We start from the raw sequence: 14,857 nt of genomic DNA, 5'->3' as shown, positions 1-14,857 counted from the left end.
ACAGCCTGGCTCCCTCCCCTGGCTCTGCAGCTGGCTGGGTCACTCCTCACCTTTGCGACCAGCCTGCTGCCCCAGAACCTCGGGCCCACCGGTACTGGTCCTTGTTGGGATAATAAGCCACCTGAAGGGTCGAACTGCCAATTTATCCCCTCCCATTCCCAGCCGGTCTGGCGCAGAGGTTAGGCCTGTTCAGAGCAGTGGGGCTGGCCAGGGCATCGGGACAGAGGGGTTTCCTCTTTCCTGATTATTATTTTTTGGGGGAAGGGTTGTTGTTGTTCTTTTCCTTTGAAAAACTTGTAATTTATTGAGGTGAGTTTTGCTCAATCCAAATAAAACTTAATTTATTGAAGACATCACGCTGGCAACCCTTCTGAGTACCCAGGATGGGGACAGGCTGCCTGCAAGAACCCCACCCACTTGCAACCAGCAAGGAATGCACTGCAGCCCCACATCCGCAACCCAAGGTGGTATAGACCAGGAGACAGTGAGAACTAAGCAAACTAGCACTTTATGGCCCAGATCCTTCTTCCCACCCCCACCAGCCCCAATAACATTAAAGTGCCCGCCCTCCCTAAACCCACGCAGAAAAGCTTAAATAAACCCCAGCCCGGTCCTTGGGTTATTCCTTCATTTCCGGACGGACACCCCCATAGTGGGGGCTGGGAGAGGTCCTAGCTGAGCCCCTCCCCCTGTGGTTCAGGCCAGGTGGAAGGCAGCAGAAACAGCGGTTAAAGTGGGGACCCAGGCGTAGCCAAATGGACGACCCTACGGGCACCCCTGGGGCTGGGAGTAGGGGTCCTGAAAAGGAGGTCAGCCCCAGAACAACCAAAGTCCTTAGTAATCACGGCAACTGACCTCTGGAGCCCTGGGGCAGGTGAGGGGCAGGATGTCCTAATTAGGGCATTCCAAATGACTGGGCAGTGGGGAACGCAGATCCCCAATAAATAGCCAGAGAGGTACTGCCCCACCCCTCATAACTTTTCAACTTCGGGGCTATGGCTGGGCCTTAGTGGAGGGGTAGGGGTGCCGAGTTCCCAGCTTCGCAGTGCCCCCGCTATCACTTGCTGAGCTGCAGGGTGTCCAAAAGGAGGCGCTTGTGAGCCGGGTCCTGCACCCCAGCCTCCTCCAGGTCCTCCTCGGTGATATCGCTGTAGGGGTGAGAGAGGCTGGGAGGTTGGCGAAGTGGTCTCGAGGGCCCGTTGCTCCGCCCCCGGGGCCAGCCCCACCCGATCCGCCTCCAGCCCCGCCCCCACCTGAGAAACTCCAGGTCGTCCCAGCCATTGTGCACCAGGCCCTCCTCATAGCGCTCCAAACCGATGGCCCGCAGCCAGGCGCCCATGCCCGCCTCGCCCAGCCCGCTGGCCCGCCCGCCCTGCGGGCACGGAGCCTGAGGGAATAGGGCATGTCAGGGGGAGCACTGGGGGTACCCACACAGAGAAGCATCCGCAGGCAGCCACATTCTACTACGTGCTTTAGGGGAAGAGGCAAGAACTGGGGCCGATGCAGGTGTCCCCCCCCCAACTCCCCAGTGCCCAGCTCAGGGCAGAAGGGACACCACTGAGTGTGTTGAATGGTGAAGTAAAAGGCTAGCACTGTCCATGGGCAAGGACACACCTGAGGTACACACAGATAGCCACCCCTGGTCCACACACCTCCTCTGCCAGGTCCTCCTGGATGCTCTCTCGGATGCGAGGCGGAGGGAAGCTGAGAGGCCGGCCATAGTCCGAGGGCAGTCCCCGGGGCAGCTGCAGCTCCAGGGGGCCTGGCAGAAGTACCGAGCGGCCAGGCCCAGCAGGGGCATAGTCCACCTCACTCAGCGTCTTGGCCATCTGCAGCACGGAGCAGGAGCGGTCGTCCCCACTGGCTACCTCCCCCAGGAAAGTGCTGGTAGGTGAGGGGCCTGGGGGCAGTGGGGGTCTTGGATGGGCCTTGGGAGGTGGTGGGCCACGGGCCTCACCCCCGCTGCGGCCCCGGACCACTGGCCCTGGCAGAGGATCCAGGCTGGGGGGCAGGAAGATGGCCGAGTCTGGCAGTGGTGGGGGTGGAAAGTCTGGAGGGGGCAGTGTGCCCCCAGACTCCTCATCTGATGAGCTGCCCTCTCCCACACGGGGGGGCCGGTGGCGCCCAAGCTGTGGAGCAGGCACTGTGATGGCCACTTTGTTCTTGGTGGCCGGCGGGACAGGGGCCCTGGCAGGCGAGGGTGGCTCCGGGGGCAGCAGCTGGTGGGGGACCCCTTCAAGGACGTAGTAGGCAGGGTTATTGAAGCTGTTCTTGGGTGGGGGGGCTGCCACCCCTTCCGGCTCTGGAGCCCCCTCTGCCTTCAACCTGGGTTTGGGAGCAGGATAATGAAGTCAGGACCCAGATACCAAAGTGAAGGCAATGGGTGCAGTGGAAGGAGAACTGGACTGGGGAGTCAGGACGGTGGGCCACCGGTCCTACAACTGCATGTGACCTTGAGCACATCACTTTCCCTCGCTGGCCCTTGCTGCCTTCACCTCTAAAATCCAGGAGACACGATCACTGAATAGATAATCCCTGAACTTCCTTGCCTGACTTACTAAGATTCTCAGATCTTTCTTTCGTGACTTTGTGAAACCTGAGCTTAAATCAGGGAAAACAGGTGCCAGAAGGCAGGGCAATAAAGACTTTAATGCGAATGACCAGCCAGATCTTGTGAAAGCCTCTGGAGGCATCTGAGGCCAATCTACCAAGGAGTCTCACCCAGGGATTCAGGTTAGTTTTACTCAAGCCTGAAGATAAAACCAAGGTGACTGATAATAGGTGAAGGTGAGTGAAAAAGCACCAAACCGCAGCTAGGAGCTTTTATTTAAGTTCAAGTGACACTTGGATATAATTAGAAAGTAAGCCTCACTTTCCCCGAGTATGAGCCACAGAACACTAGTTCCCCAGGGTATTAATAGTTACTGTGTGGAAAAGAAGTTTCCTGGCCCATTAAGTTTGGGAAACTATATTCAACAGAGTTGAAAAAGGGTTTCCTTCCTGTTCACATGCTCAGAGCTTTTGCGAATACTAATGTGCACTGGGACTGTCTAAGAAAAGAATCTAGCCAGAACCATTTCCCAAACTCATTTGACCACAAACCCGTTTCCAATGGGGCATCTTGTAGGACAGTGTTCCACAGAATGCACCGAAGGAAATCCCATGCTGAGGCCAAACAGAAAGCTCCCTCCTTACATGGAGGAACTGTTGCAGAAAACAACTTCTAATTCTATTTTTTAAGGCAGAATCGGGAGGAGAGAATGACTGTGCTCCCCTGGCTGGCCCGAGTGGCCGTAGGTATGGAGCCCCAGCGCCCCCAGCCATGGGGCTTGAGATCACTCAAGCAGCAAATGGTCCCCAGGCTGGCCCTGAGAGCCGAGCATAGCAACAGATGAAGTGGGGGGTATAACAGCTTCCTTCTCTCACCTGGAGGTCAAGGGCTCCTCCCGGGGGGCAGATCGAGGTGGGGCTGGGGGCCTCCCAGTTGGTGGTGGTTTCTCTGGCTCTTCGAATAACTTGGACAGTGGGCAGGAGGCCTCTGCGGGGGCTGGTTTGCGGTTCCCTGACCTGCCAGGGGTGTACAGGGGTGAGATGAGGTAGAGGCTGGCCCAAAGCCCCCAGGCACCCCTTCACGGGACCCCCGGCACAGTCCCAGCTCACCTGGGATCCTGGCTGCCTCGAGACACAGAAGGGACTTTGCTCTTTGCTCCTGCCTCATCCTTATCAATGCTGATCCACTCTGGGGGAGGAAGAGAAAGAAGACTCAGAGGGGACCTGGGGTTCTGGACCGTAGATACCCACTGGGCCTATCAGGCCTTTTCCAGCTGCTCCTCAATGCAGGCCCACTTCCAGCCATGGCTGCATAATTGCCAAATACTTCAGGGATTCTAACAAGCCCTCCCCCCACCCCGATCCACCCCTCCTAGACGTGCCCATGCCACCCCATTGTATGCCCCATATCCCTCCCAATGGAGCCCCCACCGTAGAGTCGCTCACGGGTGCCCAGGCGCTCTGTGGGCACCCGCACCTTCATGGAACCACGGATGTTGCCTGTCTCCTCGCCGCGGTGGGACAGGAAGGTCAGGAACTGCTGGGCTGTGCTGCCAATCATGGACTTGAGTGCCACCACACACTCCCCTGAAGGGAAGATGGGGCAGACCAGCAGATTGCCAAACCTTTCTAGAGCTCTGCTTGGCTTTCCGTGCCTTTGGCACCCCTCCGCGCCCTCACCATAGGATTCGTAGCCATCCATGGACTTGACCGTGAGCAGGAGGTGCTGGTCCTGCAGGTACTCGATATCAGCCAGAATTGGCTTGAGCTGGGGAGCAGAGAGGCCCAGTGAAGAACAAAGCCCCAGGCACCCCCTCCTGCCCCTGACACCACTCACCCCTACCCTCAGACTGGTCCATGCTCACTCCCACTTAAGGAAAGATCCCAAGCCTTAATGTAGAAGACACAGCCCCGCATGGGCCTTTCATAACATTTAACAGCATTGTCATTCATCTTCTACATCCTCAATGGCCAACACAGGACCTGACATTTAGCAAGGGCTCGAAAAGTATTTATGAACGGATGAATGAACCTGCAACTTGGTCCCTCACCCTTACTCATGCCCAGCCCCACCATGCACACGCACACGCACACTCTCGCATGCACAAACCACACGCACTCTGCCACGCCTCTCCCTGTGCCCTCACCTACAGGCCCAGGCCCTGCCAAGAGCCTCACCGTGGGTAGCTGGCGTGAAGACCACTGCACCTTGAGGAAGTTGATGTTGTCACTGCTCTGGGCATCATTCTCGAAGCTCTTCTTGTACTCTGGGGAGAGGGAGGGGGATACCCAACTGAGTGCCACCTCCTGGCTTCCCTTCCCCCTATCCTGGGGGCCGACCGCTCTGGGCACCTCGGGCTCCCCAGCCCTCTTGGCCACACCCAGCCCCGGGCCCGCCTCTGACCCTCCAGGCAGGTGGAATAGAACTCAATGAAGAACTTGGTGCGGCTGGCTGTCTTCACAATGGCCTCGATGCTCTCAAACTCGATGTAGGCCTGGTCCGAAGTCTTTGAGAGCCCTGAGGGGCAAAGGGAGGAAGGCAGTCAGGAGGGCTGTGAGGGTGGCAGGAGGAACAGGACAGACACTGAACCCTGGGACAGGAAATCAGGGCCCCTGGCAGAGGAGGAGGGACGGCCAGGAGGGGCCTCCCCAATCCCAAGCAACCAATGGGGAGACCCCAAAGCCCAGGCCCTGGACCAGGCAGACAACCCCAGGATGAGAGACCACGTAGGAAGGGGGTTGGGGGACCAGAACCCCTGCAGGCACTGCCTGCCAACGACCCCCCACACTACCAGGCACACTCGGGGGTACACACATGGCTCCAGGCAAATACAGATATCTGTGTGTGTTTACGTTCACAGACACACACACACGCGTGGGCATGCACCTTTCACAGTGCCCCGGGCACACAGCTTCACACAGTACATGTTCAGAAACAGTCTTGCACATACATGTCCACACCCAAACACACACACACACAGATATAGTCAAACCTATGTACATCCCAGGCCACCCACGGGCACATCCAGAACAGTCACCTTTCTTGGAGATGAACTGAGAGGTAACTCCAACCTCAAATGTCCCGAACACGGGGGAGTGGTCGCTGGAGACAATGTCATCAGTGCAACCTGGAGTAGGAATGGGAGCTCAGGGGCAAGCTCTTTCCTCTCAGCTCCCACTTCCCAAAGCTAGGGCAGGATCGGACTGTGGCCGCCCAGGACTGCCCATCACCCTGTCCAGGAGACTCTGACCGTAGGAATTGCAGATGATGTGGGTCTCAGGGTAAGACTTCCAGAGAATCCGGTCACACCACGAAGGCACATTGGTCCGGACCTGGGGCAGGCGATGTCAGCAAGGTCAGGGCCAACAGCCGGGGTTGCTCAGCATGAGCCCCACTGCAGAGCTGCAGAGCTGATGAGGCCCTACACTCCCACCACCCCAGGCCCCAGCACCCATCTCCCTTCTTGGGTCCTCACAACACCCAGGATCACCCAACCCTAAGGCCTTAGAGGGGCCACCAAAGCTGGAGTAGTAACTGCCCAGACCTTGACCAGACATGCACTCTCGATTCACTGGAGCCCAGAGGAATCTCCCAAGGCCCCCCCCCGCCCGTTCCCCTCGCTCACCCCAGTTGGCTTCTGCTTGTGCCAGGCATACGTGTCCCGGGAGCCCCGCTCGTAGCGGTAAGTGGGAGGGAAGGAGATCTCTTCCTCACCTAGGGAAGGCAGGGAACAAGCGGGGCTCAGGGCCCTGAACACCCAGGCATATCAGAAAGGCCCCAGCCCTCGGAGACTTGCCGGGCCCACACTCACTGAACCGAAGGAAGACCTTGTGCTTCTCGCGTTCCAAATTAAGCTGGTCCACCCTGAGCAGGGGCTCAAACTCCTTCCTGCTGATGTAGTTCAGGATCTCCTGCAGTGTAGACACAAGGGCTGGCCACTCCCTCTTGAGCCAGAGCCAGAGGTGGGAGCCCAACTGGCCCCCAACCCAGCTTCCCTCACAGCCACCCAGCGGCCCTGTTCACACCTGGATATCCATGTCCAGGCGGTAGTTGAGGTCCCCAAACCAGAAGAGGTGAGTGAAACGCAGAGAGATGTCAAAGGCACTGAGCTGCCGATCGCCCAGCGAGAGCAGCCGCAGGATGTCCAGGTAGTTCTGGTTCCGCCTAGGGGGCGGGGTGGGGGGCCCAGGGTCAGGGGCCAGGGACTGGCAGGAAGGTAAGAAGTCTCTGGGGTCAGGGATAGGGTGCGGATCAGGGTCCCTGGGGACAGAGGAAAGAACTGGGAACAAGATCAAGGTAGAGGAGTCTTGAGTTGGGACAAGGGAGAAGGCGGTCTCTGGGGACAGGGATGTAGGAGGGTCATGGACTGGGATATGGGAAAGGGGATAGGTCTCAGGGGAATGGGGAGTGAGGGTAAAGACTTGGAAAGGTGCCCCCTCACCGGGCGGTTTTCTCATTTCCTGAGGTGAGGTGGCAATTCACAAAGCCAAATGAGGTGCCATTGAACATGAAGGAGACTCCCACAGCTCCCTTGTTTCCTGTCAGGGCAAGCAAGAGAGGAAGGCATGTGTCACCTCTGGAGGGCTCCCAACTCTCCCCTCTGCCCCTCGAAGCAGTGGTGGGAAGATCCTCCCACTGCCCCCCCACCCCGCCCCAGACGCTATGAGGCAGGCAAACCTCTGAACGCATCCCCCCTTCCCAGGGGGCCACACGGCACACGCAGTCCATCTGGGTGGCCTGAGTCTCCGCATGTGTGAATAAAGCCCCTGGAGATCACAGGGGATCCCAAAGTTGGAGCTGAAAGGACCTGCAGATTCTGAGCAGAATCTCTGCTGAGGGAACGCTGGGCCACAAACCAAGAGGCCACTACGTACTAGCTGTGTGACCTTGGACAGGTCACTCAGCGACTCGGGGCCTCAGTGTTTTTTGGGTTTTTTTGAGGTTTATCATCTATGTAATGGAGATAGTAATTCTGGCCCTGCCTTCCTGGTGGTGCTAGAAGACATTTAGAATATGAATATGCTTTACAGAGTTCAAAGTTCTATATTTGAGAAAGCTGAGACCACCCAAAAAGGGGAGACTATGGGCTGGAGAGGAAGCAAGAGGTGTGGACAGAGAGACCCTGCCCACCCTACTCACCCAGGGTGTTGGCGATGCCAGTCTTCACGCTGGACGTACTGACATGGCTGATTCGGTTCTCGTGCTCTGGCTTGACCAAAACAGCTACCTTGATGTTCCACAGTGACTGCATGGCAATCTGGGTAGAGGGTTCGGGGTCACCCCTGCCCTGGGCTGGGGCACTGTCCACATTCCGCCCCCCCAACACCCCTGCCTATATATAGACTGTGCTGTCAGTCACAGGATAGAAAGGTCTGCTACCCCTTTTTCCTGAGGGGCCAGAGAGAAACATAGCATGTTCCCACAGCACGAAGGACTCGTTAGATCTCCTAAAGGATATGCCCGGGGGGCCAGAGGGAAAGCCAGTCAAGTTGTGCTCCCCAGGGTCCCCCATAAGGTCAAGCAGGATAGTTTGGGGTGGTGTCTGAGGAGAGGGGGACTGGACAAGATGACCCCCCCTTACCGGGCGATAATCCAGATCTGTGAGCTCCTTGAGGCCCCCGCGTAGCAGGTCCAGCCACTCGCGGTCGCCCACTGAGTTCTCCTGGGTCCCAAAGACATAGATGTCATGGGGTATGGTCACTGTGACCTCATCTAGGGTTTTCCCAAGACCCTTCGATGTGAACCAAGATGTCACGTTTTTCGGAGGTGGCACACTTCCTGGAGGAGAAGGGGATGGGGGGCGGTCAGGCCCCTGATCTGGGGCTATTCCTCTCTCCCCGCCCAGCCCCAACCTGGGCCTGACCCATGTTCCAGGTGCCTATGAAGATAGAGATCATGTCGGGCTCATCTTGCTTGGAGTGCTTGTTCTTCATGAGTTGCAGTAGCTGGCAGAAGGCCTCCCGCTTCTGGGGGGACAACAGCCAATTAGGGGAGGTCCCTGGGAGGTGGCAGGTCCCACGAAGCAAGGGTCATGCCTGTCTGGTCCCCCATTCAAGCATATCACAGGTGCTCAATAACTGTTCACTGAATGGACCCTTTGACTCCACCCTCAGGCCACCCATTCTCAATACATATACTCTCTGCCCTGTCAGACCCACCCCTGCCAGGAGGGACGACCCACCTACATCACGTGTCTCCTCTCTTCCCACCCCACAGGGACCCCTATAGCCCCCAGGGCCTAGCCCAGCAGGATGCTCACCCGGGCACTGACAAAGATGAAGTCCTTGCGCTGTGTCCGATCCTTCTCCTTCTCAAACACGACACCCAGTTTGTTCTGGACACGCTGGGACTTAATGAGCTGGCGGACTAGGGAATGGAGGACAGTCTCACTGGCCCGGGCACTGAGGCCTGGAGGCCGCCCTGCCCGCTGCCCCAGGTCAGGCCTTGGCTCACTGCGGTCATGTGTGAAGGTCGTCCAGTCCTCCTGCGAGTCCCGCTGTCTCCGCAGCAGCACCAGCCGCCCACCCTCCACATCCACGCTCAGCGTGAACTTCTGCGACTTCCCGATCTTGGTCAGGTCGCCCAGAGTCACATCCAGCTTCACCTGCAGGTCATGGGGGAGTAGGGGGGCGGCTGCTGGAAAGACCTCGGGTAGGGGACACCCCCTTCACCTCCAACGGCCCTTTGCCCCAGAAGGCCCCACCTGACACCCCTCCGTACCTCAAAGGCCTGCACGGGGATGGTCTTGGCCTTACGTATGGATGGCTGCAGCGGAGCCGGCAGGGCTGTGGAGCTCATGTCCTGCAGAGCCTTCAGGGCCTGGAGCGGGGAAGGGCAGGCAGGGTCAGGGGACATGCGGAGAGCTGGGGCCAGGAGGGGCACAGCTGATGTTGGGGTCAATGCTAAACTGTAGACTCAGGGTGGAGACCAGTTAGGCTAGTGCAAACAGTCAGGGACCGGTAGGTGAGGTCAGAGGTCGGGAGTCAGGCTACCTTCTTCTGGATGCCCGACAGGAAGTCCTTTAACACGGACAGCTTCAGCACCAGGCTCTCCAGCTCCTGCTCCCCAGTCTGCGGCGGAGTCTGCACAGAGCAAGGATGAAGCTTGCACGGGAGGCCAGCAAGCAGGAGGTCCCCCAGCCGGCCTCAGACACGAGCCCGTTCCCCACAGGCCTCCCCGTAATCCCACCTGCTGCTGCAGAAGGCGGGTCACCATGGGAGAGCTCTGCTGGTCAAACACCTTGGACAGGATCTCCAGGCCCGACAGGACCTTGTCCACCTCACTAGGGGAGACAACTGGTCAGAATGCCCCCTCCCCACCCCAAGGACAGGGCGGGGGGCTGAGTGGGTGGCTTCAGCCTCCACCGTGAGGATACAAGGCTTCGGGTGAGGACAAGTCAGGAAACAACAGCTGGATCCCTGTTCAGGGCCAGAGATCAGAGGTACGGACATTTGTGCAACAAGGGGGCAGGCGAGGAGAGGCTGCACGCACGGGGCTGGGCGGCCCGGGTACCTGTGCAGCCTCCGGCATGAGGTGGCGAGGGTGCGGGTGAGGTGGGGCAGGTTGCTGGCTCCGCCTCGCACAGCCTCCAGGTCCAGTCCGTAGCTACCCTTCAGGTACTCGTGCGAGACAGTGCTCAGCCCATTGGGAGCGCTTCAGGGAGGGGTTGAGAAGTCAGTGAAGAACCTGCTGACCCTGTCTCAGCACTCCCACCCTATCCCTGGAGGAGACGGGACTGGTAGCAATCAGAGCACCATGGATCAGGGTGGCTGCCTCTGCAGGTGGAGTGGCGGGGCTTGGAAGGTCTCTCCCCCTTTGATGAGGACACCGTTCTCAGAGAAGAAAGGGAATTCCGGCTCTGTGTAGGGGGGCTGCGCTCTTACCTCTCAGCAGCTGGAGTTGTGGGAGTCTCAGGGGCTGCTGGGGGGCTGCTGGGCCCCACGGGGGCAGAAACACTGGTGGAGCCAGAACGCGGGGGCAGCGGGGGCTTCTCATCCTCGCCATCTGTGGACAGGAGTCAGTGGGCCTCCCCTCCCCAGTGAAGTATAGATACTCCCACGGAAGTGGGGGAAAGGGCCCTGGCATCATGGTCAGGAGCAGGGGGCTCCGGGGGAGGCAGGCTGAGGAGGCGGGAGGGGAAGCAGCAGGTGGCGTCTGGGAGGGGGCAGGGAGGCAGAGCGGGCAGCACCTGAGACGTCACGGTCGTCAGGGGGCTCTGGCTCGCGCTCCCGCTCCACAGGCAGCAGCAGGGCGCACACAAGGCCCTGGCTGGGCTGCGCGTACAGGCTGATGAGCTCGCCCAGGGTCTGGAAACGGCGCACGGGCACGCCCTGCGAGGTCTGAGAACCAGCACAGGTGGCAGAAGGGTCAGCCAACTGATCCCAAGCCACAGGATGGAATCAAGGCCAGGGCTCAGGGTCCAGGCTCCTACCTGCACAGCCAGGAAGTCTTCTCCATCAGGTAGAATTCGATATGTATGCACGTGCTTCTGATACCTGATGACAAAGCAAGGGTCAGAATCTGTCGCCCTCTGGCTGGGGTCTAAGCCCCAAGGCATGCCTTCCTCCTGCTACCGGGCTCAGCCCTCAGCTCCCTCAGCTTGGTTTTCCTAAAACCTTTGCTCAGGCCACACAGGGTTAATGAGGAGCCCAGTCCACTTGGATCCTGCTAGTGTTGCCAACAAGAGCAGGAATGACCGGCCTCCCCCTGCCACCCACCCCCCGCCACCCTTCCACCCAGACCTACATAGGCTCCACACCCACCACTGGGCCCGGGAAGCAACAGGCAGCTCTTCTGTGGCCTCCACAGCTGTCTAAACAGCCCCTCTGGGCTGTGGGACCAGCTCTGGCCCCCTGCCAGAGTAAGCGTCCTCAGAAGCCTGGTTAACCTCTGTTTGCACACACAGGGGACGTGCTCACACACGTGTGCGCCTGCTGTCTGTGTTTACGTTGGTGTCTGGCTCTGCTGGAGTTGGCTGTGTCGGGGCCATTTTGTTAGGAAGTATGCGGGTACCCCGGCTTTCTCCCCGCTTCCCCAGATACCAGGACATTGGGATGCCCCAAGGGGGCCCCCTATGGGAGACCTAGGCCTCTAAGAGCCCCAAACTGAGGAGGGTGCTGACAGATGGCAGCAACAGCTGAGCAGGTGACAGCTGAGCCTGGCCTGGGCAGTGCGGGCCACACTCAGTGGGGATGGAAGCCTCCTTCTGCAGCCAAACCTCAGGTAGGCTTGCTCAAGGGAGCCCCCCCCCCCCCCCCGCCACCAGCCCATGTGTGTGCTGGGCACCAGAGAGGACCAAATGCCCGCTTGAGGGGACCCTACACCTTGGCCACAGTCCATCCCCTCCACTCAGGTAGGCCCCCTTCCGAGCTCTCGCAGCTGCTGACGGGGCAACGTTCCTTGCAGGTGTCTATGTGGGCACCACGCAGTGGACTGCATTTACAACAACAATAGCATCCCATTAACTGAGCCGTGTCTGTAGGACACCCTACAGATGTGATCTCATTTAATCCTCACATTTTGATACAGATATTCTCCAGAAGAGGAAACAGGCTCAAAGAGGAAAAGCAATTTGACTCTGGTCGCGGGGTAAGTAAAAGGCAGAGCTGGGACTTAAAGCCAGGGCAGAGGCCAGTGCCTGTCAGAGCAGGGGTGTGTCCTGAAATGTCACCCACGGACATATGGGTATGTAGGGAAGCAAGTATGTTTCTGATTACCTATCCCCAGGCTTCTATCCCATTTCTGACCTGTCCCCCCCCCCCCCCCCCGCCCCCCCCCCCCGGCTCTTAAGATTCAAGGAGTAGCCAGAGTCAGCTGGCAAAGCCGAAACCCCCGACGCAGACAGACCCTCACTCCACCCATCTCCTCCCCTAGCTATGGAGCCAGGACTCTCCCCTCCTGGGACAATAATGTTCCTCCCCCAGACACAGGCCCAGCTGTCCCCCTCCCACTCAACAGCTGACCCAGCACCTGCCTCCCTCCCCTCCCTAATTAGGGGGTATGCCCCAGAGCGGGCTGGGAGGCAGGACTCTAGGATAGTCATCTGCCAAAGCAGTTCCTTGTTAGTCTCTCCTGGGCGTCAGACTTGGACCATGAGCTGAGACTTAGGGGACCCCCTCCTCTTCAGGTCCACTGCCCAGGTCAGAGCTTCTTGATCCCAGCACCACTCACATTTTGGACTGCACAGTTCGTTGTTGTGAGGGACTGTCCTATGCACTGCAGGATGTTTAGTGGCATCTCTATGGCTTTTACCCACTAGATGCCAGCAGCACTATCCCAGCTGTGACAACCAAAACTGTCTCCACACATCGCCAATGTCCCGGAGGGGTAAAATCAACCCCAAATGAGAACTACTGGCCCAGGCCAATGCACCCCCAAAGAAGTGAAGAGAGCAGAAGCGTAAGGGACAGAAATATAGAGGTTTGGGAGGGTTCACAGGGCTAAGAGGGAATATAATCAGATCCTAATGCCCACAGCAGTCCACCTAGTATCAGACAATGGGGCATAGGAGACAGCTCAGGGAGATGACTCCAAACCCACCAAACTCACCCAGAAGCACTGCCACACACAGCTGATGGCTACAGAGGCAGGACCAGACCCACTCAGAGAGCTGCCAAGTCTAACCCACGTTCAGCACCCATAGCTCAGGGCTAGGGCGGCCAGGATACCCAGGACCAGGGCACAGGCGCACGCTCATTGATTTATGAAATGACATGGCCCCATATAGCTTTGCCTCCTGCATCCTTCTCAACACCACCCTGCCCCCCAGCCCCAGACATCTACAGCCACACAGGTCCCAACCTCAGTCCTGGGGGTACAGAAAGGACCCCTAAGGAAGCTGCTGGGCGTCCTCACAGATCCATTGGTCTCTCTGGCCCCAACTCCCTCCATGCCTACTGCTCAGACACCCCATCCCTGTATAAACAGAACTACACACAACCCTGGAATACACATCCACACATCCTCACCCCTCCTGCCCCTTCTGCCTGAGGGTACCTGAGGGGGTCTGCCAGAGACTCCCTGCATTTTCCCCCCTTACAGCCACCCTGGCTAACAGGACCCCACATACTCTGCCCTCGACGCCCCAGAAAGTGTCCCCAGAGACACAGCAGGAAGGAAGTGCCCCCTGCATCCTTCCTCAGCCCAGGCTTAAAGCCAAAGCCCCCACCGTTGGGGGCGCTGGCGTCCCACTGTCCCAGGCCCTCCGCACACACGCAAGGAACCTGGGGCCGCGCCCCCGCCCGCACGGAGCCCCAGCCCCACTCACAGGACGCAGAGCGCGAAGGCTCCCGCCACGCTCTCGCTGTCTCGGACCAGGAAGCTGCCATCGCGGCCTGCCCGGGCCAGCAGCTCCTCGGCGGCAGCGCGGCTCAGGTCGCGGTGGTACCAGGCGGGGGCCGGGCTGCCCAGCGCGCCCCCGGGCCCCGCACCTCCCGGGCCCGGCGCCCCGCACGCCGAGGCCATAGCGCGCGCAGGGCTCAGCGCCGCCCGCGCCCACCGCCCCGCGCCATCCGCCCCGGGACGCTCGGGGCCGAGGCTGGGGCCGGGCCCGGGGCCTGAGGATCCACGGACCGGACCGAGCCGAGGGTCGGGGGCTCCGCGCTCCGCCGCGCAGGCCGCCTCGTTCGCCGCACCGCCGCCGCTGCCGCCGCCTGCAGCGCCGGCCTCAACTTGAAGAGAAAGAAAAGTTTGTTCAGAGGCGGCGGGGGAGGGGCAGGAGCACAGCGCAGAGCCGGGCGGCCGGCCCCCTCCCCCTCCGCTCGGCCCACGGCCCGACCGTCCCTACCCCCACCCTCTTCCCCGTGGGGATGATGGCCCCCGCATTCCCGCAGGACGCGGGACCCCCCAAACCCACAATGATCCTGCCCCGCCATCACCACTCCTAGGAGATCCAGACCCCCCCACCCCAACAACGAAGGTCAAGTTCCCCCTACCCTTCTCCTGGACGTTTTGGGATCCCGGCCCCCTCTCCGGAGAGTTAGCCCCCTCCAACAATCGCAACGATATGATCCGCAATTCCCATAAACGTCTAATCCCACCCCAAATCTTTTCCATTCACCTCCCTTGCAGCCTCAAAGGGTCGGGTCGAATTCTCAAAACCCGCGAGGGATCCAAGATGAACCTCTTCCCTGTCCTCGTTACCCGAGCGGCCCGCTTCCAACCCCCGTGAAATCCAGGCCCCTCTTCGACCTGAACCCTCAAACTGCACTGGGTCCAGCCCCCTACAAATCCCGCGGGGGGGAAATCCCTCCATAGAAACCTGATCTCCCACAAACCCTTAGACAAGGTCCAGTGTCCTCGATTCCC

The 14,857-nt window shown here is 59.5% G+C and overlaps 1 protein-coding gene across 1 annotated transcript; it reads right to left on the bottom strand.

Moving 5' to 3' along the window:
• Positions 1-614: 614 nt before the first annotated feature.
• On the bottom strand, positions 615-14,014 carry INPPL1 (inositol polyphosphate phosphatase like 1). Its single transcript, XM_021704739.1, has 28 exons — positions 13,818-14,014; positions 10,983-11,046; positions 10,740-10,890; positions 10,435-10,555; positions 10,064-10,204; positions 9,740-9,833; positions 9,544-9,633; positions 9,272-9,370; positions 9,005-9,155; positions 8,811-8,917; positions 8,415-8,517; positions 8,133-8,329; positions 7,691-7,808; positions 6,993-7,089; positions 6,577-6,715; positions 6,363-6,462; positions 6,177-6,265; positions 5,802-5,883; positions 5,589-5,678; positions 4,955-5,068; positions 4,729-4,817; positions 4,231-4,318; positions 3,982-4,137; positions 3,661-3,739; positions 3,427-3,567; positions 1,653-2,325; positions 1,254-1,387; positions 615-1,148 (listed from the first exon to the last, which is right to left on the bottom strand). Exons 1-28 carry the CDS (start codon positions 14,012-14,014, stop codon positions 1,058-1,060), a joined length of 3,795 nt encoding a protein of 1,264 aa, XP_021560414.1. The 3' UTR covers positions 615-1,057.
• Positions 14,015-14,857: the final 843 nt, after the last annotated feature.

This window comes from Neomonachus schauinslandi, chromosome 11 (assembly GCF_002201575.2).
Source record: "Neomonachus schauinslandi chromosome 11, ASM220157v2, whole genome shotgun sequence".
Taxonomy (NCBI): domain Eukaryota; kingdom Metazoa; phylum Chordata; class Mammalia; order Carnivora; family Phocidae; genus Neomonachus; species Neomonachus schauinslandi.
This window is presented reverse-complemented; position numbering and strand designations above follow the sequence as displayed.

Excerpts from the sequence above, each read along its gene's own strand:
- INPPL1 (XM_021704739.1), bottom strand. The coding sequence starts at position 14,014 with ATGGCCTCGGCGTGCGGGGCGCCGGGCCCGGGAGGTGCGGGGCCCGGG. Across the intron at positions 10,205-10,434 it reads ACAACTCCAGCTGCTGAGAG|CGCTCCCAATGGGCTGAGCA; the intron begins GTAAGAGCGCAG and ends CCCTCCCTGAAG. Across the intron at positions 4,818-4,954 it reads CTATTCCACCTGCCTGGAGG|AGTACAAGAAGAGCTTCGAG; the intron begins GTCAGAGGCGGG and ends CCCTCTCCCCAG.